At 41.1% G+C, this 18854-nt stretch overlaps 1 protein-coding gene across 3 annotated transcripts in view; it reads right to left on the reverse strand.

Moving 5' to 3' along the window:
- Positions 1-5243: 5243 nt before the first annotated feature.
- The window catches only part of LOC143341675 (zinc finger and BTB domain-containing protein 8A-like), an 86037-nt gene continuing 72426 nt past the window's right edge, over positions 5244-18854 (reverse strand). For 2 of the 3 annotated variants that reach the window (XM_076764689.1, XM_076764686.1), the window contains exon 5: positions 5244-11376. In XM_076764689.1, the coding sequence (XP_076620804.1) occupies positions 11126-11376 (251 nt within the window). In that variant the 3' untranslated portion in view covers positions 5244-11125. Of the gene's footprint in view, positions 11377-12310; positions 17325-18854 lie in introns of those variants that run through there. The other variant, XM_076764687.1, reaches the window with a different exon arrangement.

Raw genomic sequence — 18854 nt, forward strand, 5'->3', positions numbered from 1 at the left:
TAGACTTACCTTCGCCCGAACGTGACGTAAATTATCGTGGTTAAATAAATTGTATGCAAATATAAAATTAGGAAAATAACACTGTATATAATGCTATAGTAGATAACACCATTTTATCGAGCTAAGAATACGTTGGGTTAGATTCCTTTCATATTTTACAAAAATATATATGCAGCTAACGCCTGGATAATTCTTTTATTTTTAATGATAGAAAAATATGTTTGTACAGCATTTTTTACTGAACTTCGCCTCTCACGAACTTGATAATTTAAATTTATATTTGTATATTGTATCTACCTCGACATATACGTAATAGATATTTAATAATAGTAACTTAATCATAGCAACAAGTGCATAACAAGATACCAACAATTAAAGAAGATATGAAATACTGTACAAGAAAAGCTTCTGCTGTGATAAACAAAAATAAAACTCTGAATGCAATAACATACATATCAAACTGTTTTAGAGCATGCACCACTGATCAAGGTTATTACTTCAAACTCAAATTAGAATTTGGGATGTAAGGACGCAAATTCCTAAATTGTTACATTTATCTCTCGAGGCAAAATATTGTTCTTCGTTTTACAAGCTTCTATTGGGAGGCAAATAAAAAATTATATTATTCCTTCGGGAGAAAAAATATTCACCATAAAATCAAACAGCTTCTATCTCAAACATTTCTTTCCATCGTCAAAAGTAAACGGGTTATTTTAATGATTTGTTTGGAATAACCCACCCAATGAACAATATTATTTAATGCTATCTTGATCGATGTATTATTATCTTAATTTATGTATCTTGATTCGTGTATTGTTACCTTGATTGATGTATCACTATCTCGAGTTACGTATATTATATTAATTTCTATATTACGTGCAGATTTATCTCTCAAGCAACTCTGATTAAATGAAAGTTGATAAACTCGTTTATTTCGATCGTGAGTTGCAATTTGTTCGTATACATTCGCGAAAATAATTTCCAATGGCCTTCTGAAGTTCGTTACAGGCGTGTTTTCTGAACTTTGGACCACAATGAAATTCCTGATAAGATACTAAGAAACGTAGCTATAAACGAACTACTAATTCAAACTACTAAAAAAGGAGAGTATGCGTTACATCACTTAACTCAAACGTATTCGAGAATTGTTATGAACGAGAAAACAAGGTAAATAAATTGTAAACCGTGATTTTAAACTGCTATTACGAATTAATTCTACTGTTTACGAAAAGATAAATTATTTTTAATGTTACCAGCGATCGCAGTGATGGGGGTTGAAAACAAATCGTCTACACAAATTCATATTCACTTTAATTAAATATATCTATGTACATTATAGGTACATCATAATACATTCACCATATGACGACTGTACAGCTTAGCAGCACTTTCAATACTGTTCACAAAAATACATCGCATATAAACGAGCAATCAGTTTATACGCAAGGTCGGCCCAGGACTTGCGACCTGACAGAGCGTCTCTAATTCTCTCTTCTTTTCCGGGACCACGTGGTCTCGGAACGCAGGCTTATGTACAAAAAGATTTCGGCTCGAGTCGCAGGTCGGGCCAAAAGAGGAAGGAACGTGCCACGAGAAAAAAGTATGATTCTTGCCAGGGATCGAAACCGTTGCGGGAATCACTGTTAAAAACTGTTTTATAAACGTTCCTTTCGAAACAATTACGAGGAACCGAAGTAACGTTACCACTCGGTGCACACGGACGTTAAAGAAAAACGCGGAATAAAGTAAAAATCGATCCCGAAGACTCGTTTAACTATAGCCGGGACGAAAGAAACATCGACTGGGGTGGAAATAAATTCACTCCTACTTTCTTGCTTCTACCGTTTCAATAATATAGTAATGAAATTCGATAAAGACTATTTTAAAGTCAGTCGATTACTTGCTATGGATGAAAATTCGATTTAAATAAATTAATCTATAATATATACAAATCACAATTTACAACATTACGAATACACTTTCTCTGGAAACGTCGAAAATGTGTTTCGATCGAAGATAGAAATTGTTCTTGTTTAAAGAATTATAAATCCAAGATACGTTATCAGAAGTCAGGGTATTTTTAACCAGAATCTGTTAATTAAGAAAATGATAATTAGTCACGCTGTTTTGAGCTGATTTACCCTTTAACGTTAAGTACTCTGTAAAACTAAATATCCCCATAAACGATGCAAAGCGTAGACAAACTTTACTCGTATTTTGCAACGAATAGAGAATCGTTGATGGTATCCTTATCAGTTTCAACGTGTCTTTTGATTAGTCGATGCAATCGGTTCTTCGAAACTGTTTCGAGGAGCAGAATTGTAATTATTTCAGCGTTCGACCCCTGGTTCTTACGGAAGTACTATTAACAAACAGCTGGCGGCCCGAGTGGGCTGCGGATTAATCTTAAGTACCATCGAGAAACACGAGATATTGACACTTTTGATACCGACGTTTATACAATTATATAGATTGTGTGCAATGAATCGAGCCCTTGGCTATCGCGACGAAAACGCATCGGTTCTGCGACCGCAGGGATTCAAACGATAGTCGAATCGAAAGGAATCGACTGCTCGAGATCGTTCCCCTCCACCGTGAATCGTCCCGCCTACGAGAAACGAGAGTGGGGGGAGTGTCCAGGCTGCGTGGTGGGGGTGGTTGGTTGGATGACCTCGAGCGGCCAACTCGTTTCGCGACGACTGCAGTTCTCAGCCCAATCAATTAAGAAGCTTCGCGTTATCATGGACGACAACGACGAGCCACGAAATCTTATCTGCGAAACAGACAGAGCCGACTCGCGTTCTCCGACCACGTTATCACAATTTTTATTTCAAACTCATTCACTCTATCTCTTTCTTTCTATCGCTCTCATTCTTTGACGCAAAATGCTCCAGGAGAATCGTTCGCACTCGCCATTCACGATTACTATGTATAGAAACGACTTTTGCGAAACAACTTAAGGAACATTTGGTATCGAGGGCAATAATTCGGTCGGGCGACGATGGGCTGGTGCGAGAAATCAAATCTCTCGCCAAGTTTGACCGTTTAGGAACGTTTTTCATTTTTTTTTTCTATCGGCGGAGGCTGCCTCTGCTTAACTACTTTAATTCATCGCGGCTGATCGAGACGACAACGATTTCTGGTTACACGGAGCACCAACGTCGACGAAAATAATAAACACTTTCGACGCTGGACGATAGGAAGTATTTTAAAACTTGGGGAAGATATAGCAGTCACCAAAATACGTAAAAATTGTAAAACAAACATTATATAACCGTAGATTAAAAAATGATGACTCCAGTAGTGTAAATAATTGACTCTTGTTCGTTTCAAAAGAAAAGTAATTCTGTTATTTCGAATGTGACTAGAAACTGCTAGTCGAAAATACTCACGAATAATAAATGATTTGTCACGATTGCTTTCAACGTTGTTGAATTTAAGATTGCAAGTTTGTTTTTAATAATTCGAGTCCTGTATATTGTAAAAAATCCTGACAAACTTGCAGGTATTTCTCTACTTTTGCGAACAAAAGTCTATGCAACAGACTTTTTACGCGTAAAAATATTTCACGAATGGCAAAACGGGAGAGCCATCGACATCGATGAAAACGTTTATAATGTGTTACAAATACTGGCTCGACGAATCCCTGAAAGCATCCGTCATGTGCAAGGCGTGTGCGCGTTGATGGAAATCTAACGCGAGTCAAAAAACGAAATTTCGGGGATGCTGATACTGATAAACCTCTCCACTAGAAACTGAATTTCTCTGAAAAACTATCATTTTTGTTAGGATCGTTCTCCCGTTTGTTCCAGACACAAAAATACATTTACTGCAACGCAATTTTGAATTATAATGCAAAAGAAATTGTGCTTGTATCAAATACCTCTGTTAAAAATGGACGTTATTTTTCGTTGTGGCGTTGATTTTATTGTTCACTATATATTCAGAAAAATGGAAATATATACGTGAAATTAAAACTGCAAGTTCTTAGCGCCATTCTAACAATACAAAATGTCAATTTTTTTAAATTACTAAAGCGCCGATTTAAATAGATCTGTAAATTTCTGTTAACATTATGTTTGTAAAAAATTGAACTATCAAGCATTTATAAAAGTTATTGATTCATTGAGTGAGTATTCATTGGTGTTAGACTGTAACAAATCTATGAAACAATTCCTCGATAAAGCGTAAAAAATCTGCCTAGACGTCGAGAGATACAATTCTATAAAATAATCCGAAAATGCGAAAACGCTTGCTTGCTCACAGTTTAAAATTAATCCCGTAACAATAAGGTCTCGCAGGCAAATAAATTATAAATCCAGTATAAATGTTTTCGACCAGTTTGCTGATTATTTTCAGACGTATTACGAATATAAATAATCTACAATAATAATAACTAATTAATTTATTTCTTTTTAACGACCAACAGTTCGAAAACGTTCATATTGTAAATAAAGTTTGCTTGGTAGATCTTTTCGTTCAACGATCAATTTAAATAATTCGTCCTCGAATGGATTAAATCCATTTAGAGCAGTTTCTTCCACGGAATACTTTTTCTCTGCTATCAGCGGAGATATTTACGATGATCGAGATAAAAGAGACTCGCAGACGGTTTCCCGCTGAAATCTACGGCTGAGAACCACTGGCTCGTTGCGCGTTTCCATAAAATCAACTGAAGCAATAGCCAACGCGGGGATGCTAACGCAATAAATTCGCTCATTTGGCGCAGCAGAAGAACTTCATTTAATTCCGCGCCTTTAGTTTGGAACGTAAGAACGCCTTTGATGTAAAGCATCCGGGGAGCCGGTAAATTGTAAGTTAATAAAATTCCACGGAACAATAGAGGCCATGCATCACACGCACTGTTCCGACGCGAAACTTCTAACCACTTAACATTTTGATAGATTTAAGAGCTTTTTGAAAACTTTTGCCCCCCTTTCGCGATATTTGAATCGTAGTCTTGAAACACGCCTTCGTACCAAGGCCGGAACTATTCGAATAATTTAATATTTGAATATTTTATATGGGCATTCGAACGCTACCAGGAAACTTTGAACATTTGAGTAATCGAATATCGTTACTCAATTTAGTAGAAGAATTGAATATTATTTAGTTGTATCGAACAAACGATGCGTGAATTATAGACGTATATACGGAGTCTCGAAGTGTAGGTTTTTTTTACAAAAAACAGAATTCGTTTGCGACTAAAAGTTTTCGACAGCCTTTGATCCTCGATTATACCTCAAAGCTAGCTTTGCGTTATATAGGGGGTGTATCATAAATGGAATAAAGGTGAACTCAGCACGGAAAAACAAGGTATTAAGTTTATAAGCACGTTTGTCTAAGCTCGTTTCGAAATTGGAGAAATTTTCTGTCTGGCGAACAGATGATTACAACAAACGTGCGCGAATGTGCAAACGAATCCAATTCCATTTAGGTTTGTTGTACGAAAGCCTGTACAATTTACCAGAGTAAATATAGCAAGAAAATAACACACTGTGATTGAAATGGAAATTTTTAATAGGGCAAACGTCGCACATTTTTACGTACTAAATTCACCTGTAAATGTCCACGTTTCCCGATACAACTAATAAATTCCAAACTGCTACTTTCAAGCAAATTAGTACTGCACCGATGTAATAAATCACTTTTTCTTCGAAATAGCTGGGTCCAAGGCACGTTCACTTCGACAATTGATGGCTAAGTTACGTGTCCCGTAGCAAAACCAGTAAAGTGAAATATTCCAGGAATACAATAGACGTATATACACAAAAAGAATCGTGTCACTGGTTCTATAAATTCTTGAGGGAACGTTCTACGCAATTTTTAATTACTTTCCGCTCCGTTTAACTAGATCGAATAATTCCACGATTTAATTTACAATGTGTATCACAGGCTACACACGCTCTGTACGATTTCGAAATTCGATACGGAGCGAAGAAACGTTGGTTATTAATAATAAGAAATTGTTCGTTTACGTAAAACTTGGAAGCTCGCCTCGCCTCTGCCAGAATTCTTTGGAACCCGTTAACGAAAAAGCACTGTGCACTTCGAGCTCTTCGATGGAAATTTAAAAGAAAACTCGATACCGTGGAAACAATCGCAGGAATGATGAATTTACACGAAACTGCTATACCCGAGATAAGAAAATCATTCGAGAAGTTCTGGCGCGACGACGAAAAGAGAAAAGTCGTTCGAGAATCTATCGATGTAGCGGGAGCGCTTTTACGTTGCTGAAACGAAAGTACTGAAAATCCTTTTTCTCTGCCCCCATTGGGCAAACAGAAAAGACGATATTCTTATACTCAAGAAGATATCGAAAGCCAATGTTTTAGAACAAAATTTTACGGGATCCCTTTGTACGAAGACGCTTCTGTCCATCGCAGAATAATATATCGTTTTTCGTAATAAAAAAAACTGAATCCAAAGTATCGTACTCGAGAGCTTTTTTTCATTGCAACAAGTATCACAGATGTAGCACCACCGGGAATATGAAAAATTAGAGAAAGAATTATTCGTTTTTTAAAAACACAATAATGTAAATAGCGAAGTGGATAAAATTAAATGAAACTGACGATTGCAATATTTAAACTACCTTTTAAGTAAAACTGAAGTTTCTTAGCACCGCGTAAAAATCGTAGGAAAGTTGTGCCCTCGTCAAAAGACGAGTGACTCAACCAAGGTAAAACGAATATTTATGATAAAATTAAGCTCTATTATCGGAAGGGTATAAGCTGGATTAAAAATCTACGTATAAAGATACCTAACAAAGTAACGAATAACAACGTAACTCGATAGGAAATGGAAATAGAAGAGTATTCTACCATGGTTAAAGAGATAAACGAGTATTGCGAGGATAAAAGAAATTCTCGTACCTTTGATCCTAGGTGGAAGTCTGTTAAAAACAAATACGAAGAAAAGGCGTCGAAGGAAGGATAATCCTATTCATTCGAGGAGACATGGAGGGAACCACTCGTTGAGAGACAGAGAGAAAAATTACTTTATGCGCGTTTTTCTGCAGACTAAAGTCTTCAATTTTTTCTATGTTATTTTAAGCCGATTCACAACCCTCGTCGTCCCTGAAAATGTGGTTAAATACTCGTGATGCAATAAAGCTCAAGTTCTATGTTCAATATTCTGTGAGAGACAAAAAAGAGAACCAATTTACTAAATAAATTAAGAGATGTCTAAGTAAACAAAAATTAATTTCATCCTTGGCAAAAATTCTAAAAACTGTGGAACCTAAACGACTCCTGATAAAAAATCACTTTGAAAGTTCCTCTACCGAATGAATTGATTTTTCGAAAAATTCATAAATTAATTAATGTTCGAGCTAAACAAGAATCGACTGAATCATTAAATATCCCTATAAAAAAATATTCTTTTTTCCACGTAGAATAATCACGTTGTGTATAATACAAAACGATCCATTTCCGAAAGGGTTAAAAGGCTCCCTCGTATATCGAACAGTTTTCGTTTAAGATAACGTCTGAGAACTGAAACACCGGAGGGTGGTTTCGCCCCTTAAAATCGAGTTACCGTAGGTTAAAAAAAGAAGAAAAATAGGTACGCGAGAAACAATAGGGTTCGAGGACCCGCGTTTAATACGAATTTTATCCGTTTCGAAACGCGGGGTACGCCTCTAAACGTTGCAACACCCCTTTGAACGAGCCCTCTCCATAAACGGTACGCAAACTGCTCCGACTTTCGTCAGTTTACGCGGAAGAACAAACGGAAACTCGTGGCCTCTCGAAAGGCCCTCTTTACCCCGTCTCCGGACGAAACAGCCGCGCTCAACGAGTACCATATTTGCTTCCCGACACCTCGTCGGCCCGCAGTATCGATTGAGAAGCAGTCGATACAGCCAGGAAGTCAAACAGTCTTGCACGAAGTTCTGATTCCCGCCGCACCAGGCCACTGACACGTGGATGTGTACATATATTTATATGTATATATATATCTATATATATATATCTATATATAAATCCATATTTATATTTATGCGTATAGGTAATGCGTGTACCATATATATGTATATCTAGTTCCATTTTGGTCGTGTGCAGGCGTCCGACGATTGAATCCCGCGCGTTCCAGCTGATCGAGAAGACGTCGGTGTCCCGTTGTCGTCGCCGGGACGACACCACCCCCACCCGCGGGCCTTCTATTTACAAAGTGCTTCCGTAGCCAGGACCAGGACGATCTCGATCAGCTGTTACCCCGGTTACGTAATCGGACAGGGAACTCTTTGAGTCGAGCGCGAATCCGTGGAATTCGAAGATGTCGTCCGCGTCTTCCAGACAGATTCGCTCTGGATGTCGACGTCTCCATGGAAAATAATTTAACGCGTTGACCGTCGTACATGTATGCACCAGAAACGAGCGAAATTCGCGTATGAATTTTGAAATTTTTATGTAGAATCGTGCATCGTTGAATAAAAATTTTATAACGCATGGAAGTTTATGTATTCGCATAAATCGAACGAATTAACTATTATCCGAATAAAATCTTGCCCGACTCTGGCATACACTTGGAGATACGCGACTGCGTGAACGTCGAGCGTGTCAATTTTAATATACATACGTTTCGCGTTTGTTGAACTGTGTCCGTATCGAAAACTCTGAATTAATTTTCTATGGTTTATCGATACGGTTGAAGAATTTTATTCAAAATACTACTGAAATAGAATGTTATAAATTCTCCTTTTGCTTCTCATATATCCTCGCGTAACTGAGGAGAATTTGAAACAACGTTCTGTGGAAAATTATTGCAGTGTATGGACTAAACAAACAGAAAATTTATGATAAAAAAAATTGAGTATCATAAATATAAACACGCCAAAAAAATTTCAACGACTATCAGCTGTATGAATAAACTATATTGCTGCAACGTTAAAATACGGTCAACGCGTTAAGAATCATAGGAAGACGAGGACGCAGAGGTTAAAACCAAAATGATTGATCTGCAGAAGAGGCGCGCGACGTCACCCTCGAACGTCGCAAACGTCGTCAACAACGTCCCGTTCCAGCGCCGCGGTAACAGTTTTCGCTCCCACATCATCACACGCAACGCGTAAATTAAGCTTAATTTATCGGCCCTACGGTATCACATAAGTTCCACGCTGACTTGACTCGAGCCTCGCTCGACCCGCTACGAGACAACTTAGGAACCACACGCTCGATGATTCTTATACTGACAAGAGGTTTATTAGGTACTTTACGAGCCTCGACAATGATTATTACCGTTTAGTAGACGAAGAGTATTGGTCCAAAGAGAAATGTAATTACACGTATCTTGGAAAAGGAGATCGTGACCTCGAGCATCCTAAGCGTCGTTGCCCCGAAAACGACCAGACAAAGTCCACGATGCTCGTCGCCCGGAGACGATGAACCACGTCGCTCGAGGATTCCCGAATCCTCTCCGTTATGTACAACTCTGTTTAGCTATTGGACATCGTACATGTACGAAATACTGTCGCCAATCAACACCCGCGAGAACGTTGTCTCGCTTTTATCTTTCTCCCGATCGATCGTAGAACCGTGCTTAGTGGTCTAACGAAACGAACAACATTAAGATACACGTGACAGCGATTACGACCGCGATTATAATTCGTAGTACTCTTTGAGTTTTCGGTGTTCGATGATCACAGCGCGCGTTTCAGCCTTCCATTGCGTAAGAATTAGACCGTTAATCAGAGGCTCGCCGAACGTCTATTCCATCGCGGCTCCTTCTCCATCGGGGGACGAACAAGGAGTTGTCGGGGCCAAGTAGGAACCTACGAACGCAACGATCTACGATCGACAATTATACCGATTTGTCGTTGCTTGTCGCCTTCCAACACTGATATCGTACGTTTCACGATTATCGTTCGTGCACGAGAGATCGTTGCGTCCGTTCCACGATGAATCGTCTGGTTGTTCGCCGCGATAGTTCGAACAATATCGACTCGGTAACCATGCAAAACGATTTGCACGAGAAATCATTACGACGAACGCGTGTCGACAAATTGTACATTAATCACGAACAGTTTAACGCGATCGTTCGAACAGTCGCGTCGACGATAACGGCGCGAACGATCGTAGGAAAAATCGTTACGTAGGCGGGCCCCCCGCGTACGATGGTAATGGAAGAACAGACGATCGGGACGCGAGCGAGTTACGCGTCCAGCGCGAGCCAATCTGCGAAACTTCGATACTATTTACACGAACTCCTGGCGGAGTGTTCGGTGTCCACCGATTTGTACGATCGTTTACACGCGAAGAGGTACAATCGATACCAGCCGAGAAACGGAAGTTACACCGCACCGTGCCCGAGGAGACCATTCGAAACGTTACTACCGATCGATTGTCCTCGCAAATATTCTGACTCCGTGCCAGCTCCGTTGCCCCGGCACTCGTGCTTCCAAGTTCTTCTTCTCGTTCTTCTGCTTCTCGTCTCCTCTACGGTCCTCGTTTCTCGCGACCGTGGACGTTCAGCTGAACTAAAATCTCGCAAGACACCTAGAAGAGGCCGTTCGTTGCGTGCCTTCGCCCCGCGAACCCTGTTTTATAGCGATTGGTTATCGATAACTGTCCCATCCCGAACCGATATGTCCCGAGCGAACCGCTTCTCCGCGAAACTAGACTTTTGCAACGATGGTTTCTTGGATCGAGGATCCAATTCAACACTTTTCGGGTTGTTTCGACGGTCTTGGAACGCGAAAACAACAGGTAAAGCGATCTCTTTCAATTTTTTAAAATGTAAACACAGGAAAGAGCAATTAACGAATCTCAGAGAGATATCGATGTTCCAAGACCCTCGAAGCGTACCGAATTTGCAATAATTTCTTACCGAAAGGAAAGTGGGTGGTCGAGAGCAGCCGGAGCCGCGTCTCGAATGGGAAAGGGAGGAAAGTTCGCGTGAAATCGAAATAAAGAGAAAAGAAAGTGGTTGTAAAAGGCGGAGAAGGTTCGTTGAAGGCGTCCGTGATCGCGACGCGTGGGCGTCAGCGGGCGGACGGTCGGTGGCGAGCGTCTAGGCTCGGTCAGGGCAGTCCGAATCCGAAGAAAGGCGCAATGTGCCTGTCATCGAAGAGACGGGGCGGTGGAAGTGGCGGGGGCCGCTTCCTTCGCGGGGCAATCAGCGTCCTCTACAAGGAGCCTTTGGCGAACATAATCTCCCGGTGCTTGGTGCGTATGTGCGAGCGCAGGGTGTCGATCCTGCTGTAGGTGGCCGGGCAATAGGGGCACAGGGACCTTTGGGCGGTGTGTATGTGGAAGTGGTGCCAACGATTGGTCACCTGTTTGCCGCAGGCCCGGCATCTCCACAGGGCCGGGGAGCCAAGCGACACGGCGAACATCTCGTGATAAGACAGACCGACCGGCACGCTGGGCATCGTACCTGCAAACCCAACACGCCTTCATGCGGATATCGTCTGTCTCTCCTCACTCCTTGCGCGCTCACTATATTTTTTTTACTTTTTTTTTTTATGTCATCTTTCTCGTCTTTTTATTTCCCCCGTTTTGCCCGGTTGGTTTTTTTTTTTTTGCGTGTGTGCGTGGTGATTTGCTCTGTGTGCGTGTGGGTCTGTTCCTGGGAGTGAGACGGCGAAACAATCGATGCAGCGGACGCGCCTCGCCAGTGTTCCCTTTAAGGAAGACTGATGAGATCGTTTGCCTCTCCCCTGCAGCGATCTTCTATTGTTTCGATTAAGTTAAGCCAATCGGTTATCGATAGTTCGCTCTTCCCGGTCGGTGTTCGATTTTTTTCTCGGGAGGCTTTCGACTCGTTTGGAACGTTTTTCTATTTCTTTTAATTTTTTTTCGTTCTCTTTGACATTCAAGAAATTTTGACCGCGAAAACGAGACGGAGGCCGAAGAATAGGGCCATCGATCCGTTCTCACCGATCGCGACGCGCGGGGCAAAGCAATATGTGGTTGTGTGTGAAAACGAACAGGTGTGCGTGGAAGCAACAAATAAAGAGGCTCTCAGACTTCATTCACGCGCACGAGCGTCATCCCTCTCACACCACTCACAATACAGAAACCTCACAAATCGTTCCAGGATACTCACGTTTCATGGTGACGCCGTGGACGCACTCGGCGAGAAAAATACTCGAACGTTTGCCGATATTATCGAGGGATTACTTGCGAACGAACCTCGCCCCGCTGCCTCTAATCCTTGTAGCGAGAACGTGGCGAAGTTATGATTGCGTTAGACGACGATCGATACCGAAAGACGCTTACATATCGGTCGTCCGATGGGGCTGCATCGGTTTAATCGAACCCGATACCTCCGACGCGCCAAAATCCTCAAAGATACCAATACCTGTATTTTATCGGTATCCGTGCGTCCGATTCTTCCATAGTTGGCTGCCATTTGCAATCGTTATCAGACCAATTCTTCGGGCGATGAACCATCCAGATTCTTTTCCTCCTCAAAGTTCCAATTATTCGTACCAAAGATAACTCAACCTGCTAGATTGGCTAAGTGATCGATTGCTACATTAAATATAGGGAAGTGGAGAACCTGTTGATTTCCGGGACTGATAGGTGAAAGGTTGAAATATCTTGGATAACTGTATCGATTGGCCTAAACCCGTTCTCCCGTTTCTTATAAGATTCTATTTTCATTACCTTACCTTCAAATAGGTCAGAATTTAATGCATAACTAAGGATTTGCTAGATTAACCAAGTAGATATTAAATTAGGAAAAAGGAATCTTTCGATTGCTAGCCCCCTAATCCACTGCATTCTATAATAAATTTTCTCTTTTCTCGCAATCTGGTAATAGATTTGACAATGTACGAGTTGACACAATTAGTTGGGTTACTCAAGGAGGTAAGGTAAATCACAATATCCAATCTTTTCTCGTGCACCGCGGTTATGCTCGTTTTAAGTTTCACTAGTCCCGGACTCGAACCAATTTCGAACGAGCGAAGGTGGATCATGCAAAAACACAAGTTTGCCTCGAGTAAACCGCGAACGCCTCTTAACGAGGACTTCGGGCTACGGTATACACAGTATCGCGCCGCCGACTATTTCACTCCAGCGGGGGTTAGCCAGAGCCAAAGCTCGCTGCTTCTGATAATCCACGCGAGGAGAACACAACTACACCGTCACGGTTATGCCGGCTGGTTATCGACATCGTGTACAGAGAAGTTTACACACCATCTATCGAGCAGTGCGCCGCGAGTAATCCTATTTGAGTCTGATCGCTGAGAGCGAGGCTTGCCTAGCTCATGATACACGCCAGTAAAATTACTTTCCCGCTGGAAGACTCCCTCCTTCGAGCAACTTTCGGCTTAGAAAGTTCTGCCGCGAGAACCGGTTATCCCATTTTTACAAATCTTCCTTCGTTCGATGGTAACTCGAATTTCGAACAAGTCTGCTCTCCAAAATTTTCGGGTTTGACAGATAAATATTTACATTCGGTCACTGAACGAGTTTAGAACCTTGGTAAATACCCAAAGCCTTCGTACTCTGCGCGCGGATCTTCAATTATTACTCGTCTGTCCCATTAACAACGCATCGTCATAGTTTCTAACTCTGGAAACGAAAGTTTCGACTCGTTTCTTGGTAGAGATTATTTATTACGCAACCATATTTCCATATATTTACACGCACGTGTGTACAAAATTTACAGTAATGTCTCTATGTCTCTCGGAGACGTTTAAATCTAATATTGCATATAGAAAACTCTTGAAGTAAACCTTTAGAGAAGTTAGGCTACTCTTTGATACCTCGATGCACGACACACGTAAGTGTTCGATTGCTTTGGACTATCTAGCTCGCAACTTTCGACAGAACTTTTGTCGAGTCTTTTTTTTGGTGATCTTGGGTAGAATTAAAATATTTCGCATTTGTTACGACCGCGATTATGTTATTAACATTCGCGTGACAACGCACCAGTCCGTCGTTCTCGAGATTTCAGATTTCAAAACGAGCGACACTACTTTTAAACGACCGTAATGGAAACGTCGCTAATAAGCGAAGATTTACGAGCAGAATTGCAGAGAATATGACATCACGAATTGGGAAATATTAAAGCTGAACCTCGCTGAAGCGTCGAGCTGTGGAAGGCTAGAGCATAGTGCAAATTTAGCCAAAAGTATGAATTCCCTGCGTAACAGTCTTGGAATTAAAAATATTGCATTAACTATTACGATAGTAGTTAGCCGTGAACTCAAATTTTCATTGCAATTCATACCAATTAGAAACTTTACGTCACCTATATTAGACGTTTCCTTTATGGCTGTTCAATGACAAATGGTTTGAAATCTACAGGACAATTGAACAGAAAATTGATTATTCTGGAACTAAATTTCGCATGAAAATTTAGTCCAGACCAAGTTCGTTCGCAGTATTAATCAGATAATTTACAGCGAGACGAGCTTTTGCGACAAAACAATGGAAATTCGTGGTTTACATCGTCCATCGAATCTACCGACTTTTTGCGATTGATGTTCTGTTTCGTGCAACTTCTTCAATACAGAAGCGTTTGAACGCAGGTCGACCAACCACGACGTATTTACATTGGTCCTTCGCGCTTATTCGGTGTTTACCGTTCAAATACAGAACAGAGGTTAGAGGTTTTAATCCAGGCCATTACGAAGGTACATATCGATGCCTGAGAGTCTAACTCTGGACCACGATGGAGATCAAAACTATTGCGATGGATAACGAGTACCATTCAAATAAATCTTTAAATAACGATTTAAAGTTTGTACCGTCTCTTTAACCTTCCAACACAAAGCCTATACTTCAACATTTCTGGAACACCCTGTACAGATTCAACAGCCCGCGCCAGATTGAAACGACTTGTTCGCAAAACGGCCGTAAGAAGGTGAAACGTGGAAAACGGAGGATCCAATATTTGCTTAGGCGAATCACACGGCCGTTACGATTAACGAACCAAGCAGAGGAATCTATGTCAGCCGCCGAGATGTCGTCGAAAATTTAGATTCGACGTTGATAGTCCTCTACATCCCTCTTAAATCGTTCTATTTATGCTCGCGTGGCCTACGATTACAACAATAAATCTAGATGCATTTTTAATTAATTCAGTCTTTGGCGTTAAATATATTTCCAAATTAATTGATTCGAAATTCACGAAGAAATGTTGGTCGAAGCCAACGAGTAGAACTGTTCTCAGCGCAAGACCATTCGAACTCTTAGAGGTTTGCGATATGCGTAAGCGCAAGAAATCCGTGCAGCAGCAGAATTTCCCGAGTTTAGGGCCGCATAAAACGTTTAAGTGTCGCCATCAAATTTTCTGCCAGCGCGTTTACGGTATTAGAGAGCCGTCGAGTCGGTCAGAAGCGAACTCGAATCGAACGCTGCTCCCTGGGATTAATATCCCGTGAAGGTTGCGACGACTGGAGTCGACCTCGAGGTCTGAATGGATAGGAAAAAGTATTTCGCGCGACAGAGCTTAAAATATCTAAGAATCGACGCGAGTTAGCTACGCGTCGACTGCGACGAGAAAAGTGGAACAGCCTCCATTTTTGGCACACGTCGTTTCGTTACACGAAATTGGAAAAATACGTAAGAAATAGAATTTCGAACTTTGATCTCGGAGGAAAAGTCTTTTAAATATTCAATCGATAGGGTTAAATTGAAAATAGAAGTAAATAGGAACACTTAGGTTTGCGAGATGAAAAATCAATGAAATATGCGTTGTAACGATGCGCGCTCGCCACCAGCGGTCTTTCATCTCTAAATCACCAAGATTCATCACGGTCCACTCTTAACACCATCAATCTGATCAAATAAATCGCTTGCAGCACCAGAGTTCGCGTGTCTGACACTCGGTGTGCTAAATAACCCTATCATTCCTTTTCATATCATCCTTCGTCTAACGTTATACCATCCGTCGCGGATACGAGCGATACATAACATGTTCAGATGATTCTGAAACGTTTGAGATTAATAGATTTATTATTTGAGACCGCGAGAAACTTTCCAATTATTAATAGAACTGACCTAGAAGCTCTAAAGCGTTGCTCGATGTTTATTGCCACAAAATATTAGTGCTTTTTGAGATAGGAATCGACACCTTTGTGATCTAGCAAGGCAAAGCTTATCTTTCGGACGAACTACCCTCAAAAGCACAAGACTGGTTTAAGAGGATTTGCCACTGTAAATCGCGTGAATCTCAACACCCTGAAGCTGTAGAAAAGCTTTCTCAACAGACGCAAATATTCCTACAGAAGTGTTAACCTAAAACTTTTTGCTACGAACTTTCCAGAGTCAGCAGATTAGACTAGAGAGAAAGATGAAAGTGTTAACAGTATAAATACGAATGGCAGAAACTTCGAAAACGCGCAGAAATACGCGTGTACAAAGGAACAACAGCATTTTCACGAATGTAAAACCTGAAACGCGATGTTGAAAAAGCAAATTCCGTCTATCTATGAAAACGAAACGAACTGGGGAAGACAAATGTTATAAAATCTCTTTTGTGTTAAAAAAAAAATCCTAATCGGATTAGCTAGGATATTCCTAGTTTTGATCGCGCGTTGGCATCCTTTCGTTACTGATACGCACGTCCCCCTTTCCTGTAACTTTTAATGACCGATATTCCATTGATCGCTAATGTCAGAAATTGACAAAAGAAATTGAAATTTTTTAATTACATTAAGATTGCGTTTCATAAGAGATAAGCTTTAATAGATATAAATTTATCATTCAGGTACTACAGATAATCTGAGTGCTATTGCACGCTTTAAACTGATTTCTTATCCGTAATCTCAAACTACAAATGACAGGAATACTTCTGGAATGAAAGTGGAATTAGTCCGAGGGACGTTCGGTTCGGTAGATCCGAGAATTTTTCTGGAAAACTATGACAAACACCTTATCCAGATATTATAGATTCTCTGGCCTAGAAACCTTGTCTGTAATGTTCGGTGGTGAAACTTGGTCGATGTTTTCCGAACGAAAGAGCTCGACTTCGGTAGATCCGAGAATTCTCCCGGAAATGCGTACTAAAGTGTTTCGAAGATGGTGTCGAAAACAGTGGTTATCGCAAAAGCATCGTCCTCGCGTCCAACGGGGACCGCGTGAAGTAGGACTCCGTGATCGATTCGATTGGATCGTCGCGCTAGATCCACAGCTACGGGCAGGCGTACGTGCGCTATTGCGCGTGTTTGGTACGCGTGTGCGTGAGCAGAGTATCGCTGCGCGTGTAAACCGCAGGGCAGAGCCGGCAGGCGTACTTTCCCGGAAAATGAACGTAATAGTGATTGCGCACGTTCGTCACGACCTTACCGCACAACGAGCACCGCCTCCTCTCGTCGCCGTTACTGTGTCTCTCAAATATTTGCGATATCCGCCAATTTTTCAGCTCTGCAACAACAGAAACCACAGGGTCAGCAAGCTCCGAAACATAGCGGCGCGTCGCGTCGACTGGCGTCATCTCTCTATTTCTGGCTCTTTCTCGTTTTGTTTTGTTTTTTTTTTTTTTTTTTTTTTATTATTTCATTCATTTTTATTTGTCTCGATTCTCTCATCTTTCAAACTCGCGGTTTGCTAATCGGCGGGCGCGTGTGCGTGTAAGGCTGCCGTGTGCCACACCTCGGAGGAAACAGATTCGTTGGATTCCCTCGCCTTACAAACACGAATCAAGCAATCGTTCGACGCCTGCTCGCAAATTACGCGCGAAGGCGAAGCTGTTTCTCCGAGCACGTCTAATCGGAACACCCGTGCACGACCGTGATACATTTATGAACGGAGAGTTAGCTGGTCCCGTCTCTTACATAAACATCTTTTTACAGTCGGGAACAGGTCGAGGAGACGTTAAAGTTGGAGCCGAGCGCGCGGAGTCTTCGTAATCGTGGAGCTCCTTTGGCGACCCGAGTCGCGACAACTTACTAGCAGTTCCAGGATTAGATCGTTGGGAACTTGTTGCTGTGTCGCTGGTGCTCGACGAGACGAAAGAAGCAATCTCTGACGGCCCTTTTCGATTTCCTGGAGGAAGCGCGAGGACTGTCCCTCGAAGTCTGTTACGTCGATCGCGAGCCTCGTTTTATAATGGTAAAACGATCGAAGTGGTAATTTTTACTTCACCAAAAGACACATACACGGTACAAGAAAGATAGAAAGATCTTTTCAAAATTGTTACAAACTGGTTAAACGCGAGAATACGTGATCCAACCAGTACTCTATATGTTGTCATTTTGCGATATTTGTAAATCGATTTCCTGAATAAATAAGGCGTAAAAAATATTTTACACGGCGCTCGTAGATGGATCTATGGGTACCGATCGGTGGAAATTCGTTAACCCAAATTATGTTTAGCTTCTGTAAAGGATTATTGAAATACGAATGTGAATAATAAAATGTGGGATTTTTGACAAGTTCACACCGATCGAGACGCATGTATCCATCTATGGAGGCCATGAAAAGTATTTTTCATTACATTCTGACAATATAGAAGGAAAACTGCGAAATCTAATTTGATATTGTGTAAGCTACTGAGGAAAAACTAGAGAAATATGTTTTGAGGAAAAGAGAAAAGAAGAAGATCGATGCTTTCACACTCACAACTATTTTTTTATCCATTAAAGGTCATATTTAAAGATAAGTCATTCGGTCCAGTACCTCAGGAACTATTAACTTCGACCAAAAGTTTTAATCACAATATTGTTTTTAAGATACGAATTTGACTGTGTGAACAATTTTTATAGAGTCAATATAAAGTACGAACATTTTGAAGTTTTTATTTTGAACACTACACAATAAATAATTGCTTTCGCTGTTTGCTCCGATTATCTACAAAATCGTATACTTTACGGACGCAGGAAATTTTAAGTTTGACCCTATAATAAATTTTTGGACAGTCCTCGTTCATTTGTCCTTTTCATATAATTGAGGCCA

The sequence above is a fragment of the Colletes latitarsis genome, chromosome 5 (assembly GCF_051014445.1).
Source record: "Colletes latitarsis isolate SP2378_abdomen chromosome 5, iyColLati1, whole genome shotgun sequence".
NCBI lineage: Eukaryota > Metazoa > Arthropoda > Insecta > Hymenoptera > Colletidae > Colletes > Colletes latitarsis.